This window comes from Elephantulus edwardii, unplaced genomic scaffold, assembly GCF_000299155.1.
Source record: "Elephantulus edwardii isolate Elephantulus edwardi_28Jun2011 unplaced genomic scaffold, EleEdw1.0 scaffold00003, whole genome shotgun sequence".
Lineage (NCBI taxonomy): Eukaryota > Metazoa > Chordata > Mammalia > Macroscelidea > Macroscelididae > Elephantulus > Elephantulus edwardii.
In genome coordinates, this window is record NW_006399753.1 from 6882351 (window position 1) to 6902020 (window position 19670).

Sequence of the window (19670 nt, forward strand, 5' to 3'; positions counted from 1 at the left end):
AAAAAGGTGGGGAAAATGATCTGATGCCAGGGGAGGGGATAAGACAAAACAAGCGTGGTAGCCTAACAGGATAGATACCATCTGCAGGAACATAAACAGCAGTGAAGCAGCACTGCTGCTAACACAGTTGTTCTCCTGCACTGTCGGACGGGAAGGCCACCTGAAGACACCTAGTGGGTCCAACCCACAGTGATCTCACAGCGGGCACGCTGCCCACAGGCTTCCCTGGCTGCATCTTTGGGAAACTGGCTCCCTCGTCTTTCTCCTGCAGAGCATCAAGTGTGTTAGTACCTCTGAACCACCAGCTTTTTGATGAATTATTTTACCACTAGTATGCCAGGGCCTGATGATGCAAAAACAAATACGGCTTTTAATTATTTCTAAAGCTTGACGCCACAGTAAACACTCTTGGCACCAACAGCCAGGAAACTAAAAAACATACTGTGATGGGAAAGTCTGCTGTTAGGGACCTCACCAGAGTACTGAAGAGCAACGGTGTCACTCTGGAGACTAAGGTGTACCTGATACAGGACATGGTCTTTGCAATTACTTCCTATGAGTCAGAGAGCTGGACAATGACTAGGGATAATAGAAGGAGAATTGATGCCTTTGAGCTGTGGTGCTGGAGAAGAGTATTGAATAGACCATGGACAGCTAGGAAAACAAACAAGTTCGTCGTGGAGAGGGCGAAGCCAGGCTACTCCTTGGAGGCAAGGATTGTGACATACTTTAGATATGTTGCAAGGAGGGACCAGTCCTTGGAGAGGGACTTCATGCTTGGGCGGGTGGAGGAAAAGTGCGTGAGAGGAAGACCCTCTATGAGGTGGATTGATCCAGTGATCGGAGTAATGCAGGTGGGTGTGTCGGAGACAGTGAGATTGGCACAGGTTAGAGCAGGTTTTAGGGCTGTTGTACATAGGGTCACTATAAGCCACCAGTGACTCGATGGCACATAACAACAACAACAATGTAAAGATTAGAAATAAGGATAGGTAGACAGACAGACATTCAGGTACGTTTGGATATATGTATGCTTAATCCCCAGAACTTGAAAGTCACTTTTGAAGTTGGTGGTGGCCCAGCCTGTCGGCCCCGCCCACACACACAGCCTGAACTGCTCCCCAAGCACCTGCCACGCATCACCTGCCACAGCCCAAGGACCAGGTGCTGCCATCCCACTCTGCAGACGAGCAACGCGCCCAAGTCCTCACAGCCAGCAGCCGGCCCGGAACCCACGGGATCTCTCCTGTCACCCAAACTGGGCAGATCGTGACATCATCATCTCAGGTAGAAAGCTCCCCCGCTTATTCCATAACCGCTCTAACATACAGAGATAAAGGACCAGAGATGAAAAACGATGGTAGCACGCTCCAGTGTGACGCCTGGAGTCAGACAGTCCTGAGAACTAGCGCCTGTCTGCACGTGGCCTTCAGCACCACAGGCAACTGGGAGCGCATATACCAGGAATGCCCAATGGCACTGTCCCAACCAAGTAGAAGCTACTGACATCAAGTTGATTCTGCCTCACAGCGACCCTACAGAACAGGACAGAACAGGGCAGTGACCCCCCCCAGGACAGAACAGGACAGTGACCCCCCCAGGACAGGACAGAGCAGTGACCCCCCCAGGACAGGACAGAGTAGTGACCCTGCAAGACAGGACAGGGCAGTGACCCCCCCCCAGGACAGGACAGGGCAGTGACCCCCCCCAGGACAGGGCAGTGAGTGACCCCCCCCACCCCAGGACAAGACAGGGAAGCGACCCTGTGGGACATAAAAGAACAGGATATTAACCCTACAGGTCAGGACAGAACAGAACAGGGCAGTGACCCTCCGGGACAGGACAGTGAAGAGAACCTGTGGGACATAACAGAACAGGTATTTACCCTGCAGGACAGGACAGAACAGGACAGTGACCCTGCAGGACAGCCCAGAACCGCCCCAGGGAGCCTCCAAGGTCATCATCTGGACAGTCGCACTCTTCCTCCACAGACTAGTTGGTTCAAACTGTCGACCTTCTCGTTGGTTCTGTGCCCCCAGGGCTCCTTAATGATGTTATGATGCTTTTCTTAACTTTGCACAATCAGAAGAAGAAGAAAAAAAAGAAACGCAGCCCCCGTCCAAGTTCTGAGAAGGCACGCACTACAGCTGTGGGCCTGTCACCAAGGGGTCACCAAGGGGTAATTACACTGAGTGTCACAGAAAGTTCTCGGCCCAGCAAACCACATCAAGGGGCAAACCTCACCCCACAGACAGCAGACCCAAGGCTGGGTGTGGAAAACTAGAAGCCACAGGCCCCTGTCACCAAATCAGATGAGCCAGGAAGCTGGCAGCCAGTCTAACTAGTGCTTCCTACTTACGTCTCAATCAATGAACCATGGTCCCCGCAGGGACAAAGTTCTGTCTGCTTGAGCATCCCAGGGCAGCTGAGACCGAATACCACAAGCTGGGAACTCGAAGGAACAGAAATGTCTTCAGTTCTATGAGCAAAACTCCAGAGCAGGGGTGTGGCCAGAGCAAGCCCTTCCCCATCTGCGTCTGGAACCTGCTGAAGGGTAGGGGTCGGGGTCAGGGTCAGGGTTAGTTCTGACAACTCTCTGGAACTGGTGGTCTGGTGGTAAGGTGGCGAGCTGCCAACTTAAAGACACACAGTTTGAATCCAGTAACTACTCCAAGGGAGAAAGAGGGACAATCTCCTCCTGTATGATTTACAGCTTCCCAAAACCCACAAGAGGGCCAACTAGACACTGGTTCTGATCAGACCACACAGAACAACATCAACAAAGCCTACAGAACCCAAACTGAAACACTGCCATCGATTCAACTCCAGCTGGCTGGGACCTGCAGGGCACAGAATGGCCTCATGGGTTTCCAGTCTCAACTCCTTCTGGAAACAGGAGCATCAGGTGGGTTTGAACCTCTGAGCTTGTGGTTACTGGTGGGTTGCTTGTAGCACTGTACCACCAGTGCTCTTCCTCTGTGTAATATCAACTGTGGCCAGCACTCTGCCCAGAAAAAACCAAGAAACACAAACCAAGATACTTAACCAATTTTATCACGGACATTTTTCACACAGAGGCCAAAATTACTCTGGAAAGGGCTTTTTAAAGGTTGCTCAAGTAGAAACTGACAAGTTGAAAGTGAAATTAAATGAACTTGAAGCCTGTAAGTTCACTTCACTAATTCCCAGTCTGGTCTCTAGATAATGGAGCTGAAAAATGTCAGGGATTTACTCAAATCCCTTGAGAATGCCAAGGATCCCTGCCAACCCCCACAAACGGGAACGTCACTCCCTAGGAGAAAAGCCCGAGGCTCTGAGGGGTCCCCTGGGGACAAGGGGCCAGGGGCCCAGAGGTTGGAGCTCCGAGGGGAACAGATGGAAGCCTTCTTCACATACAGAGACCTTGGTGGCCTTCCCTCCTGGCACGCTTCTTTCCTGGCTCCATTACTGCCCTGCAGCTGTTGCAGCAAGAAAGTTCCAGAAACACCCCATTCCCAAGCAGGATTCTATCCACCCTGCCCCATCCTGCCCCAGGCAAAAGATCAAACAGGAACCCCGTGTGCAGCCCAAGAGCAAGGTGGGTGTGAAGCTGAGAGCGGAGTCTTCCAGCCCTAAACTCCACATGAGAGGAGTTAAAGGAAAAAGACTTCACAGGTCACAGGCGGTCAAGGTCTGCGGTCAGTCCGGAGCCTGCAGGCAGCCCCAAGGTCAGGGGCAGGGCTCACACTGGGGGAGGAGTGTGGGGAGCCCAGGGCTGACCCCTGTAGGCGGAGAGAGCAATGCCAATATGCATGTTCTGTGAGACTGGAGGATGCCCGTCTCTCCACATGACATTACGGGGAACAAGGGAAGCAGCCCAGTGTGGAGCACTGGGGGCAGAGCACCAAAGTCAGTGATGAGGAAGACTCAGGGGTCGCCAGGAGTCACTGTCATCGTCACACGCCACCGGAGCTCCAACCTGGACTCACAGCAGCCCGTGAACAGCACCTGGCCCCATGCTCTGTTCCCTCGACAAGGCACTTCCAGGGTCCCACAAGGCTCTGTGATTGGAATTGGCTTTTCGATTGTCCTCCTAAGTCTCTGGTGCCCTGGTGGCGTGGTCGGGTCAATGCAGTGCTGCCAGCTATCCGATGGGGGTTGATTCAAGGCCACAGTTAGGAATAAATAAATATGCACACACGGCAGTCAGCAGCCTGCTCTGACTCCACAGCCCCAGAGCCTCTTTACTCGGATTTAACGTGCATCTTCACTGACCTACATCAAAGCCCAAGCCTGCTGCCATCGAGCGGATTCTGACTCACATCAACCCCTTCTTTGGCGGACCAGTCACAGGATTTCCTGACTGTAACCCTTCTGGGAGAGACCACTTCACCCGTCTTTCTCAGAGCTGTTGGTGGGTTCGAGGCCAGAGCTGGGTTAGTGGCTGAGCTCTTGACCACTGTACCACCAGGCCTCTCCCACATGCTGACACTACTGCCCACTGGGCAGTCCTCCGGGCAAGTTCAAGTGAGGCCAGTGTGTCTGAACGACAGGAGTCTCTGAGAACGGGATGACTCCCAGTAAAACCCATCTGTCTCCACTGCCATAAAGTCCTTCCTTTAATAAACTGGAGAAATAAATGACAAAGAAATCTGTGAGGAAACACATCTAATCTGTGATAATAAAAGGGGTGCAATCTGAGGATTCTCATGCCCTCGGGAGGTGGCAGGGCGGTGCCCGTCAGCTGTGACCAGGCAGTGTGGGGGCAATGCCCGCAGCAGGGCCCGTCCCAACCCTGCTCTTCAGCTCTGCCACAGGAGGGGCCTGAAGGAAAGAGTCCATCTCACTGGGACAAGGACACACCAGCTTTATGAAATTACGCGTTTCCATTAGACTTTGCAAACTGTGTAGACTGTCTTCTTAAAAGATTCACCTTGCAAAGAGAGACCTCAACAACTCCACAAGCCTTGATACGCTGAAGTCCAAAAGGTCCCCAAGGGAGGGATCAATGCTTAGAAAGTTTACATTGAGAGTGATCACAAATCCACTCACCCAAACAGCTTCTCCTGTGCTCCCTGTCTCTCCCAGAATCGCACTGCTCGCCCACAGACGAGGCTCTCCACTGATTCAAACACACTACTGTCTCTGACGGCAAAAGATGGGCAGTCAACTCCCGTGCAGCTTACAGCTTCAGAAACCCAGTGGAGGGTTGGCTATGAATACATTCTGTCTCAACAGCAATGACCTTGGCTTTGTGGATGGTGTTAAAAACTAGAGCTGAGCCATGGTCTCGGGTCTCTAGCACGGGGAGGATAAACAAACTGTAGCTCAGGGCCCAATCCCAGCCCCCTGCGTGTTTTTATAAACGAGTTCTGCTGGTCTAGTCTACAGGGCATTGTGCTGTTAACCCCAAAGCGAAGCCTCTCTGGTGGTTTGAATCTACCAGCAGCTCCAAGAAAGAAAGATGAGTGGTCTCGTCCCGTGCATTTTACAGCCTCTGAAAACCCACTGGAGGGTCGACGAGTCAGTCCAACCTGATGGCTGTGAGGGAAGAAGTAAGGGGTTCGATGGAACAAGGCCACACGCGATTATTTACATTCGGCCCATGCTGCTTTCCGCGCAAACAGCAGAGCTGAGCAGAATGGACAGCAGGAGAAGCTCTCATTTGCTCTTATCTAGATAAAAAATCTCTTCTGTCCCTTTGCTTAGTGTCCAGTGTGAAGACAACAGACACTCCCGGATGCACTCCCACCTCCCAGCTCTGTCTGGGGACAAGGCAGTGTTCTGCCAGGAGCCCAGGCCGTGTTTCTACAGCTCACTCCACAGTGAGAGAAGCCAGCTCCTTGTCAACCGGCTGGTCCCAGGACCGGGGCAGGCAAGTGCTGGATGAGAAACACTGAGCCAGAGAGCTGACAAGAGCCAAAAGAAAGTTCAGTACAAGGTGGTGACCAAGGGCCCAGGAGTAGGGTACGGGACAATGTGAAGATTAGCTTATAGCATGACAGCAAAGACGCAAACCCAATGGACGAAGTAAGACAGACACAGAGATAGAAGGGCGGGATAGGATAGAGTGGGGTGGTGTGGGATGGGATGGGATGGGATGGGATGGGATGGGATGGGATGGGATGGGATGGGATGGGACGGGATGGAGTGTGATAGGATGGGATGGAGTGGGATGGGATATAGAGGGATGGGATGAGATGGGATATAGTAGGATGGGATGGGATGGGATATCGTGAGATGGGATGGGATGGGATGGGACGGGATGGGATGGGACAGCATAGAGTGGGATGGGACAGGATGGAATGGTACGGGATGGGATGGTAAATTAAGGGAAAAAATACTCTTCCCCTTCAGCAGAACATTAACCAATAACCCTAGATAGAACGGCTGAGTCAGAAAATGACCACCTGACAACTATCACTATTAATTCAGGATAGGGAATACTAATGCTGCAAAAATTTATGAGATGACTTAGTTAGAAACAGAGTATTTACAAATCAGTTAGGGGCTGGTGGAGTGGATTAACTACAGGTTAACTGTGAGACAGGCTTCCTCTGGCCCATGTGCCTCCCTCCTTGCTCCATGGGTCCAGTTTAAATACACTTAGGGAGACTGAACAGAATCAACGCATCTAGAAAATTCCCTGTCATCTTTATTTGTTGAGAAATAAGAAAAGCCTCAAAGTATCTCCCTTTAAAGAGTTCTGGTTAGTTACAAATGGAAAACGTTCACTTGACAGTGGTAATAAAGACAAACACCACCTTAAATAAATGGTCAAATTCTACATTTCTAACAATGAGACAAAGTAACAGTGATATATATCCATGCCTTGCTGATGGGAGGCTCTGAAAAGGAACAGCCATTACCTCAGGGGGTTACCTGCCAAGAGCACGTAAAACAGATCTGATCCCAAGCAGTGTAGTTACTGTTGTTATGTGTGATGAAACCAATTCTTGAATACACAACCCATGAGACTGGTTAGAACCACCCAAAGGGTTCTAACCCTCAGCGTCACTTCTGCATCACTGATCTCCTTCAAGGAAACGTCAGATAACTCAACTGAGTTCCACTCGCCAGCAAGACTGGACTGGGTCACCTCAAACTGCAGCCATGGAAATCAGAGTACGTCAGGAGTTTTGTGAAGTAGAGATTAAAGAGATGTGACAAAATGCTCCATGTGAATGTTCCATAATTTCTCAATTATCTGATGATGGGCACTTGAGGTATTTCCATTTTCTTGCTACTCGGTGCTAGGAGTATAGGTGCACATATCTGTGTCTCAGTTCTATTTTCCTTGAGGTATTTTCCTAACGATCCACAATTAAACCACTGGTATGAGCAGTCAGGAAATAAGGAGACACACTGCAATGGGAAAATTTGCAAGTAGGGAACTTTCCAAATTATTGAGAAGTAGTGATGTCAGTTTGAGGACGAAGGTGCAGCGTCTGATTCAGGCCACAATCATTCCAATTACTAGCTCTGCATCTGAGACCTGGACAATGAATAAGGATGACAGAAAAAAGAATTGATGCCTTTGAGTTGTGGTGATGGCCAAGAAAATGAATAGTTATATCTTAGAGAGGGTGTAGCCAGTGCTCTTTGGAGGTAACAATGATGAGGCTCTGCCTAACATACTTGGATATAATAACAAGAGTGGCTGTTCCTTGGAGAGGGACAGGATGCTGGGAAGAGTGGAGGGTTGGCGAAGAAGAGAAAGACCCTCAACCAGGTGGATTGACACAGTGACTGTTAAAGTGGGCTTTTGTGTGTCAGGAAGTGTGAGGATGGTGCAGGACAGGACTGGGTTCAGATCTTTTGTTCATAGGGTTGCTATGAGTCATACTCGACTCAGTGGCAACTAACAACAGCATATTCCTAACAGCGGAACAGCTGGGTCATATTCAGATTTTTGGGGAAATGCCCAAGTGCCTTCCAGAGTGGCTGTACAATTTAACAATCCCACCATCAGGGCAGGACAGTTCCAATTCTTCCACACTCTCCATACATTTACATGATTGACTACTATACAGCACTAAGGAACAACTATTTCATAAAATGCTACATGACATGGTAGAGTCTAGAGAGCACGCTGAGTGAAATAACTCAGACTCATAAGGACAAATACTGCATAAAATCATTATTTTTAAAACAGAAGGATAACTGAGTAAGATGTGCACAAATGTCTAAAAGGGGGAGGGACAGAATAAGGGGGAGAATGTAAAACATTATGACAGCAGAGTTTAGGGGACAGATGGGGGGGTGAAGGAATAGGAAAGATTCAATGGGGACTTGAAAAGACAGGATAATACTGCACATAGATTAACAGTAAATAATGGCATAAAATACACTGTATATGAATGACTGCATGAAATACAGTATGAATGCAAGATTGTATATAACACAGTGTACATAAATGAAACACAATGTATATGAATTTTGTATGAAAACAAGTAAGTTAAAGCACATAATTTAAAAAATATTTAGGTTCTTTCTGGAGCACTGCTATTATATGAATTTAAATATAAACTTTATTTAAATGATTAAAGGGAATGTTATTGAACTCGTGTGATTTTGGAGACAAATACATAATGTCTGCATTACGAATCATTTTTCTTTTGGTAGCTCTCATCAGGGCCTCGCGTTCAGCTGTTGTAATTTGAGGTTTGACTGATGTGCTCATTTGTGTACTGTTTCAGCTTAAAGGGATTAAATTTCCTTTATGTTGTCACTTAATTCACGTAGCTCCTCTTGGGTACAGACCCTTCTTCCTGAAACCAAATATGCAATACAGCAAGTGAGCTATGTAGTGGAGAAGGACCACTTTATAGTTATTCAATGTGACGTTTCATTCTTAATCAGTGAGGGTATCTATTGTTAACATACTTATTCTACTTAAAAGTTAGGGTGTTTTTAAATGTACCATGCAATCTTCATGAAGAACAGTAAAAGGCTGACTGGGACTGAGCCAGCCGCCATGGAGCAGGTCAAGTTGGTGGTCCCCACTCTTGCAACCCCAGGCCAACCCCGTACCACCCTCCTGATCACAGCTCTGCGTGAGCCCATTTATTACAAGCACTGTCTCCATCCTTTCCAGGAAGAGTCTCCCTCTTGTCTTCTGATGCTCTATGCTCTGGCGGTCCAGTGAGTAAGCAGTCATGCTGCCAACCCAAAGGCTGGTGGTTCGAGTCCATCTGCTGCTCCATTGGAGAAAGATAGGCAATCTCCTCCCATGTGATTGACAGGCTTAAAAAAAACAAAAGCTACACAACAAAAACCTGCAGCAGCGTCAGCTATAGGTTGGTTCCAACTAGCCACATAAGAATGGCAACAATGTGATACCAAAGGCCCTGGTCCATAGGAAGTTTCACTGACAACCCAAAGGTGATGTCTCTCTGGAGGTGCAAATCCACCAGCAGCTCCACGGAGAAATAACAGGCAATCCTTCCCTTTGCAATGAGCCTCCCAAACCCCACTGGAGCACGAGCTATGAGTCAGTTTCCAAACCACGGCAGTGGGTTAAGGTGATAACACCGAACGGGATGATCTTCTCTAGGGACTAGTTCCTCCTGGAAGCACGTTGATCCCAAGTTCATGTGAGATGATGTCACCAGTAGAGTGCCACATCCTCGTTCAATCAGGAGTGACTTGGTGTGTGCTGCTGAATCCTCTTCAAGTTTCAGACCACCTCAAGGAGCCTTTACCAGTCCTGCATGTAAGCTCAGTGTTGTTCTCCAAACTCCCGAAGCACTCACATTCTTCTATCATCGCACTTAGAGCACTCGTAAACAGGTCCGTTTACATGGCCACCTCCTCCATCGGACCCTGGAATCCATGACCAGAAAGATGGCGATGACATGACGGTGAAGTAAGTGGTGACACCGATGATAATGCTGAAAATGAGCTCGGGAGCACGGATTTACGCCCCACCTGCCGCACCCCAGCACCGGCAGGGCCCAGGCCAGCACAGGCTCACTCCTGTTTACGTCCTGATCTGTGGTGAACACTTTAAAAACAAATCCAAACCAAAGGAAACTCAAAGCAAAACCAGAAACACTTGTGAAAGTCTACGCTATAGATTCAGAATTGTGCACAAGTAATGCGAATCTTCAGGCTCAGTGCTCCAGGTACCGCAAGCAACGGCTCTTAATACACTTGTAATTAAAATTCCCACAAACTCCAAGAGGGATTTTAACGTATCGTCTTTATCACGCTGGTGCAGACATGGAGAGAGAGTCTGATGAGGAAGTGTCACCATCACCAGCGATGCTGGGATGGAGCAGAGGTGCGCACTGGTTTGCCTGACCTGAGCTGAGACGTAACCCACCTGCCTGGCCTGATGCTGTGTCTCCCTGACCAAACAGTCTGCATCTCAGTGATGCTTTCATTAACTTGGGCTTGTGCACAGTAAGCAAAAATAGAAGAGACAGGTTTTCCCAAGTCATCTGTTCTTGTTTATATTCTCCGAACACAAGAAGACGGAATGCAAGGGGCAGGTGAGCACTGGGGGTTGTGCGAGAAGGCAGGCGCTCGGAAAAGTGACCTGCCTTCCACGTCTATCAAGAGCGCAGCGATGAAACTCAGACAGAACAGACAACCCACCTGAACAGAAGCATGTGAACGCTTAATACTCTCATGTCAGAACAATTCAAGGCATCCTCAGATGCAAATCTGTCTTGGAAGAGGTCCCTTAGAGGCAGGGGTGGGGGAACTGCATCTTACACACTCTGGGCACGCTGTTAGGAGGGGACAGTCCCTGGAGAGACATCATGCTGAGAAAGGTAGAAGGTCAGAGAAAGAGAAGACGACCCTCCCCTCACGGAATAGAGTGGCACCATGACTAGCAGAACAGGCTGGAGCGTCTCAGTGTTAGTGAAGGAAGTGCAGGCCGGGCCAGGGGTCAGATGTGGTGTTCACAGGATCGCTCTCCATGGCAGGTAACTTGATGGTACCTAACAACAACACCACCAACAAGGTGGAAATGCAGGGTAACACAGTTACGGTCTCTCACTTCATCCTGATGCCAGCCTGTACCACGGCTCTGGTGCCAGTGCTGAAGATGGAGTAGAGGGGCTGGCAAGTGAAACCGAAGTGGCCTGAGCACACTTAACACCGTGAGAACTCGGCAAACGGCAGCTGACCAGATGAATGACATGGAAGGAAACTCCACAGCACAACTTTTCACATTTTGTAAGCTCCTGCTCCGGTACATGGCTCTGCCAAACATGGAGTCACAACCTGGTCCCAAAGGCTGTCTGGCTCTTGAACGTGGTACCCAATGAGGACCTCAATCTGCAAGATACCAAATACTCCTAACAGCAGGCCTCTCTGGGGCCCATCGACAAGTGGTCTGTCACTATCCTTCGCGTCCTTCTACAAAGCAACCAACCTCAGCTAAGTTTGTAATTCTCCCCAACGATGTAATGACAGACCACAGTCAACATAACTGCTCTGGGGCAGAGTCAGCACTGTCCCCCCTTCTGTGACCACGCTGTCCTATAATCTAAGGCAGCGGTGCAATTGGGACCAAGCTGTCTCCCTCTTAGCATCATCCCCAGGCGGCCACCAGAATCCAGTGAAGAAACTGTGGGAAGTGCAGCTGGCCACAGTGTCCGGCCCCAGGGACAGGCCTCGTGAGGTGTTGGGGCAGGAACCCCCAATTTCACAGCAGCCTGGGTGTGAGTCCAGGATGCAGGGCTGAGGACAACCTGGCTGTGCCGCGCGCCATCTAGTGGGCAGACAGCAGAGCGCAGGCGGCGTGGACACCAGCACATGGAGAAAAAAGCCTGAAAACAAGAACAACGAAAGATTTTTTTTTTCTTCAAGGAGAAAAACGAACTGGGGGGAGGGGAAGGGAGGGGAGGAGTGGGAATGGAGAAAAATGTGTAACAATGAATGAATGGGGGGGAATTAAATGTAAAGAATATGCTGTAAAAAAATCTATGTTGCATTAAAAAAATAATTTAAAAAATTTAATTAAAGAAAAAAAAGAGAGAAAGCTGCCCCTTCCTACTTCCCCAAGGGAGCAGGGACCAACTGGGACCCCAAGGGGCAAGATATCTATGCAGATATAAAGACACCAAACAGGGCTCTCTGGTCACCGCACCCCTCCCCACACCCCACAGCCCAGCATCCTGGACAAGTCCTTCACGGAGCAGCAGGCTGACCGAGAAGTGGGGGAGTCGTGCAGCCTCCCACCCTGTGCGTGTGGGGAGAGGGAGGTGTGCAGCCCAGACAGTCAGTACAGAGCCAAGTTCATCATCTCAGTTTCGGGGGCTGGGTCTCATCAGGCATAGACAGTCAGTCGGGGCCGGGGTTAATTTTGAACTTAGCAGCCACGAAGGGCACTTCTTGTGGGATGGGCCTCAGGTGCCGCAGCTGGGGGTCCTGGTGGCGCAGTCACTAAATCACTTGACGGCTAACAGAAAGGTCGATGGTTCTAACCCACCAGCTGCTTGACGGGAAGTGAGGTGGCCTTGGGCTCTGGGTGAGATTTATAGCCTTGGGCACCACCGGGCAGTGCCACAGTCCCACTCTGCCCTCCATGTCCGCTAGCCCTGCAGGATCTTTCCAGATCAAGCTGAAAAGGCATCTGCCCAGGAGCAGCCCTTGATTTGTCTGGGGTGGGTATCTATTATTATTATCGTCGTTGTTACATGCCATCGAGTCAACTCTGACACACAGCAACCCTATGTACAACAGCTCTGAACCCTGCTCTATCCTGGGCCATCTCTGACACATCTACCCCCACGACCCCAGTCACCGAGCCAATACATCTTATCCAAGGTCTTCCTCTCTTAAGTTCTATTTTTAAAAGAAAACAGAACAAAAAGCTTTTAATGCAATGCTTTATTTATTTTATGCAATCCATTGCATTTCCACCCCATGGAGATGGTGACAGCGGGGTCTGGGGTCCTTTGGCATGAAAGCTGCATGTCTGTTGACATGGTGACACCTGCTCCCGTGGCCTGGGGTTTCTCACTGGCATCTGAGGTTGCAGATGGCCTCTTCAGGTGAGAGGGCTCACGGCGCGTGATGGGGCCTCCACCTTTCCGACTGTCATCTGTCCTGAGAAATCTCCTTAAGAGGGGAAGGCCGGAGGTAACCGAGAGAACGCACCACTTGACAGGCTTCTCCAGGAAGAACAGAGGTGATTAACCTGTGGTTTGGAGGCAGGGCACTCTGACAACCTCTCCTCATTATCTGGGGGGGCACTGGGCCTTCCTCTGAGGGTCTGAGGGCACATTCCACCCCCACCGTCTCCAGCAGGTCTGCAGGCTGGTGGAGACATGACCCCTGCCCAGACTCAGGGGCTCCAGGCAGTGAAGGGTAGAGCTCCCAGGGATGGCTGCACCCTGACCAGGCTCCCCGAGCTTTATGACTGAAACACAGTGGCAGACACTGGAGCGGCCACAGCTTCTTCCTGACACCCAGCTCGGTGCTGGAGGCAGACACCTGCCCAGGCCCTGGTGGAAGCCTACCTCTACCAGATGGACAACACAGGGTGGCAAGAGCCACAGAAGGAGTGGAGTATGGTAGGCACCAGGGAACATGCCATCTCACCCTGGGCCATGGCTACGACAATGGTCAACTGCTGTCCACAGCAGCCAGGGGCCCAGGCAACCTGGTATCTAAGAACCCATGGCGTGCGGAGGCGCAGTGCAGAAGGTGTGGAGGGGGTCAGAGGGGATCCCTGACAGCAGAAACTGAAGAGATGGTGTTTAATAATGGCTGCCATGTACCATTCATCTCCCAACGCCAGCACAAGTGAGAGAGAGAACGGCAGGACGCAGGAGATGACCAGGGGTGAGGCCCCCTCCTTCTGTGCTGTCCCAGGCAGTGGTCTCTGACCTGTAACTCAGCCTTCACACCTTTGAGGGCCAGCGTGGAGTATGAGCCTCGATGCTTCATAAGGGTGTCACTCTGGGCAAGTCACTGTAGCTGTTTTGAGTCTCTGTTCTGACAACTGAAAAATTAGGCCAATCACCTCCTTGGCCTGCCACCAGGACAGCCACCACAGACCTGGCCCGACACCTCATGGTGACCGAGCAGGGTTGTGCCCAGGGCCCCCGGATCATCAGCGGTGGCTGCCTCCTCTTCCCCCCGTGGAAAGGCTGCTGGGTTCAAACGCTGACATTGCGGTTCATAATCCGGAGCAAAAGCTGCACCACCAGGGCTCCTTACCACAGTGACACACTTGTGGCCATGAAGTCAGAGCGGACGACAGTGACCCTCCATCCCATTCCCAAGGCTGCAGACCTTAAAGGGAGGAGACTGGCCGTCCTCCTTCTATGAAGCCACGAGTGGATGGATTCGAACTGCCGGACATGAGAAGCCTTTTCATCAGCAGCGCAGCTAACTCCAGACTAAGTCGCCAGAAGTCCTTCCAAATGGTGCCAGTAAACAGACAACTCAACTTGAGCTTGGTGCTGCCACGTGCGGTGGACTTGACCCAGGAGGACCAAGAAGAACTACCCCACACCGCCGCTGTGAACCATCGAGTCTGAATTGACCCACAGCTGACCCGCTAGCCAGTTTTTAGAGGCAGTTAAATAGCACAAGATGAGACTGCCCATCCTTCTCCCACGAAGCAGCTGGTGGATTTGAACCTCCTGTCTCTGAGTTGCCAGTGCAGCTCCTTATCATTAAGCTACCCAAGCTACCCACACGCCCCAAACAGAGCAGGACAAAACTGCCTCCTGAGGCTTCCAGGGTGCCAAGTCTTTGTGGAAACAGTGTCCTGTCTTCTTCCAGGGAGCAGCGGCTGGGTTTGAACCATCAACCTTTCCACTAGTAGCCCAGTGTTTTAATGAGTCTGCCACAGGCTCTTTGGTGCAGAGGAGAGCTTCCAATATGCTCCCGGACTTGGTTAAAGCTAAACCATCTGAATATTCCAGAAGGACAGGGGAGGAACTAAAGGGAAACCTTCCTGCAGAATGAAAGGGCAGCCCTCACTCGGAGACCGAGTCCTCCAGATTGGCTCACAGCGGCCCCCGTCGAGCTTCCACGATGCTGGAGGCTTCCCATCTTTCTCTCCCGGAGTGGATTCAAACCACTCATCTTTTGGCTGGCAGCTCGGTATTACAACCAGGCAGAACAGGGCACGTTTACGAACAAGTGTGGTTTTAGGGGCCATGAAACTGACTACCTCACAGCGACCCTATGAACGAGGGATGTGAACCCTGCCCTGTTCTGCACCACCCTACCACCTCTGATAACGCCCGAGCCACTGCTGCAGTCACTGTGCCACTCCGCCTCGCTGAGGGGCTTCCTCTCTTTTGCTGAGAGGTCCAAATACCAGCTCTCATGCACCAAGTCCAGCCACTGCATTGATCTGATTCAACATAAACTACAGACAATTCAGAAACGGCTTCTCTGGACACCTGAGTCAGCGCACTCCTTTATTTTTATAAGAAGCCAGCAAGAAGTTAAAAAACAAAACAAAACACACAACCTCACACGGGGCTCTTGACACAAAGAAATCATTTGAAAATGAAATGACCACATCCTCCGAATGATGCACTGTTCATTCAGATCAAAGCAGCCCCCTGGATGGGTCCCTCTCCCCCTCATAGAACAGTCAGCATGCAAGGCAATAAAAAACGCCCCCAAAGACTCCACCTCTTGAAATATCAGGTGCTGGCTTTCTTGGCTCACAGACACGGGAGGGCTTTCTACACTCTTAATCTTCACACAGATCCCAGGAGTGCTAACGCTTAAGAATTTGATAAGAGAAATGAAATATAGATCTTTTTGAAAGCCTAACAACAACAACAAAAAAAATCCTTAATCTAGACACAAACCCACTCACTGCCCTCGGGCTGGTCAGGAAGCCCTGTGGGGGCTGTGGACAGAGCAGGACTTTCTCTTGAATCTTCTGCTCTCTCGTTGGAACCAACAGCCACCACACACGACCTGGCGGCGAACCAGCCACCAATCCATACATTATGCCAGATAATTAAAAATGCAGGGTTATGTAATCTTATTTAATGGTTACTTGGCTCGGATTGAAAACTGTCCAAAGCAATACTGGAGAGTGGATTAAATTATAATGCGTAAGACCTTTCTGAAGATGGTTTTCAGTCATGGTCAGCACATCCCCTACCAGCAGATATGATACCCGATATTCGGCTCCACTTTCATCACCAATTAACCCCATCAGCAAGGGGCTACTGAATCACTTCACCCCCAGGCCCAGCAAGGCCAGGGTGCAGGGCGCAGGGGAAGAGGGGTGAGTACCCAAGCCTGTTTCCTCTGATGCAGCTTTAAGCATCGCCCAGCCCAGAGTATGGCGAGGCCTCCTGTGGCAGCAAAACAAAAGTTTTCAATATTGGGGGGAGGGGGGGGAAGGAACTCTGGAGGTCCAGTAGTTACACACTGGGATGCCAACCCCAAGGCCAGTGGTTGGGTCTCACCAGCTGCTCCTATGAAGGTGACAACCTCAAGCACCCTAAGAGACACCTCTACTCTGTCCTACAGGGTGGCTGGGGTCACCATCAACTCAATGGCAGTGGGGTTTCAGAAGTGGCAGAAGCAGTTACCCTGGGAAAATGCTTTTGAAAGCTAAAGTCAGCAAATAACGTTCCTCATGAAGACACAAGCTTTGAAACGTATGAAAGCAGACTTGGACTTGGACTTGCCAAAGACTGTAGAGCTCAGCATCCTCCAGCTTAGTCCTCAAAGGAGACTGTGAGTGTGAGAGGACCATGTACTCAGCCGGAGAGCTGAAGTCACAGAGGGACGGCTCGGGGTGGAAGGAGTGCCCAGCTACTGACACAAGGTGTCCAGGGACCAAATGGCACAGCAGTCACAGGGCATGGGGGCGGGGGGTGGCTTCTGAGCCTTGGGGACCCTCGGCTAGAACATCAGCATCGCAAGATAACACACTGTGGTCCCTGCTTCTTTGAAGAAGACAGAAACTTCCTTTTAACACCAGAGTCAGTCCTAAAAGCTCACACTACTCCCACATGGGGCTCACCCCACAACAATAATAGTACACTAGTTTCAGCAAGGTTTTGAATTCGGTTGTAACAGGGGTGTCACCCATCTCACCTGCGTGGTGAAAGTTCCAAGAACAAGGGCCTGGGAGACGGGACCTGGGTTCCAACTAAATTCTAGTCTCCTCCCGGCAGGAGAAACTTGAGTCCTCCACCTCCATCCCCTGGAAGGTGGGGACTGGAGTCCCTGTGCTCCCAGAAAGCAAAAGTGAGGATGAGGAAACTTAAGAGCGCACAGAAAGGTCCTGTGAACTAGAGAGGGCTCTGCAAACAGAAGACATCACTAACAGGGACCCTCAAACCACAGGGGAGACCATCCTACCCCAGCATCCAGGCTTGCAAAGCAGACTCCCCCAGGACTCCCTGCTGCGCACAGCTCCAGTACAGAGGCCAGAGGCAGGGCCACCTCGGAGAACCATTGTTTCCATCCCTGTCAAACAGTCAGAAACTGAGAAAACAACAATGTCTTCAGAGAGGCAACACAAGTGCACGTGAACTGCTGACAATGGAACCAACCTGCTCTGTGCTCAGGCACCCAAATCAGAAGGAAGAGTTAAAAATAATACCATGAATCTGTTAGTAGTCTTTCAAACTCAGACACTAAATCTCAGGAACCCGCCCGTGAGTTAGGAACTGCATATGAGAGCATAATGGATATTTTAAGGAGCAGGGTTTTGCATGCTGGAGAACTGGCTATGACTGAAGGGAAAATGTTTTCGCCCCAAGTAATCTAGATTAGCAGAAATGAAAAGCATCTCCAACACTGTGAGTCGCCTTCACTTAACTTGCTCACTTTAAGAAAGAACTACAGTTGCCAAAGGAATGGCATTTTCGACGGGAAAGTAAAGCAACCAGGTTCTACCATCTAAAACCCAAAAACTCAGGCAAACGGCATCACGTCTCCAGTATCTGTTTCAAATACCAGAAGCCATTAACACTCGCAAAAGCACAGAAACCAGAAGAATGTTTGGCATATTAGCTACAAGAGGACAGCAGCATGGCCCAGAAGGGTAATTCTGACTTTCAAAATTCGACAACCGGCCACGCTTTCATTTAAGCTGTCTCCTTAACTGGAACACAACACAACTTTGATGCGGTTGCTTTATTGAAAAGCAGGCTCCGGATCCTACCTTTCGGATGCCAGCGACAACACACAAAGCAAATTCTTTCAGCCGGCTGCCCAGCAGGCAACAAAAGATGTATGTGAACCATCAAGAACCAGGGGCACAAACCTAACTGAGCAAGTGGCCAGAGAACCAGGGAACAACCGGTGGATTATTCAGTTCAGCACACACCCATCACGTTCATTCGCAAAATGAAAAGAAAGCTGAAATGAGAAGAGAAAAGGGGAGTTCCAGAAACGCACTCCTGCTCAAGGACTCGACCAGCGGGCTTCAGTTCCTGGAGACACAGTGGGCTGTGGACACCAGCCCCCATGCACAGCCCACCCGTCCATGCCAGAGCCGGTTACAATAGGCAAATGCCAGAAGCTGCTGTTTTGAAATTTAAATTAGACACCAACAGAATATTAGCTGCCTCATCTTCTACTTGCAAAAATCTCAGAGCCACGGTCCCTGCACACAAAGGTGCCTGCACAGAGACGCGGTGTGGCCAGCTAGCGGGCGGACATCTCCAGGAACAAAAGCCCACCAGTGATCCAGTTGGTGTGGACCCATCGTCCAAAGCCAGGCGGGCAGAGGGCGGCAGGGGGAAGGTTTCATTACCGTCCATCCCGGGTCACTCAGAGCCCAGCACACCCAGCCGGATCCTGTTCCGGAGGCGCGCCTCCATCAAGCCTGTCGTCTCTGGACTGTCCCCATGCCGGGCGGGCTGCGCTGGTGCTGAAATGGCAGAGGCGGCCAGGACTCCTCCGCCTATGTCCCCACACCCCAGCCAGCCACCAATGAGGGTCACCCGCCCACCCAGCGCTTCCCCAAGAGAAGACACAGCGCCAAGTGGGGGGCTGACTGTGTGCTAGCTGCTTCTCCCCTGTGGACTCCTCTGGGGGCAGGTGGGCCTGCAGGGTAGGACTTCTGTCCACTCCGGGACGATGAGCAGACCCCCAGTCAGGGTGGCCAGAGCCGGGACTAGGGAGAACGAGCCGGGGGAGGCCAGCGGATCTTCCACTGCCCCTCCAGGATGCTCAGGGTCTGACCCCAAACCTCTCCAAGGTCCCCAAACTTCGCCAGCAACGCAAGCAGAGCGCCTCTCCCAGTCAGTGTCTAGTCCCAGCCAATCTGCCTCTTTTCTCTCCGCAAGCCTTAAACTGGACACCCCCGTGCCCGAGCCCCCCACTCACCCCTCCAGTGGGATGAGTCTGCCTCATCCCCAACGAAGCCCTCAGACTGGCCCTGTCCTGCCCCCCACAGAAGTTTCCCTGGGGTATCCCCCAGTCCCCAAAGATTTCCTTCAAGTGCCACCCAAACCCCAGCCCTGTCCTTCCTCCCCAGACCCCAGAAGCTCGCGCCTGGTCCCCCCTGACGCCCCGGTTCTCCTGCCCCCACCGGGGGTCCCCTCGCCCCGCCACAGCCAGCCAAGCCCGAGTGGCCAGCGGACCCCGACCCCGACCCCGACCCCCGGAGGTTAACGGCCGCGCTCACCTTGGTTCACCAGCCGCAGAGCGTGCGTGAACGAGGGGTCCAACGAGTCCTTCTCCGCCATCAGCTCCGGCAGGTACTTGTCTTCCATGCTCGC

General features: G+C 51.1%; 1 protein-coding gene across 1 annotated transcript in view; it reads right to left on the minus strand.

The window, feature by feature from the left end:
- The window catches only part of KHDRBS3 (KH domain containing, RNA binding, signal transduction associated 3), a 159895-nt gene extending 140231 nt beyond the window's left edge, over window positions 1-19664 (minus strand). The window contains exon 1 of the mRNA XM_006879269.1: window positions 19577-19664. Coding sequence (XP_006879331.1) covers window positions 19577-19664 — 88 coding nt within the window. The remainder of the gene's footprint in view (window positions 1-19576) is intronic.
- Window positions 19665-19670: the final 6 nt, after the last annotated feature.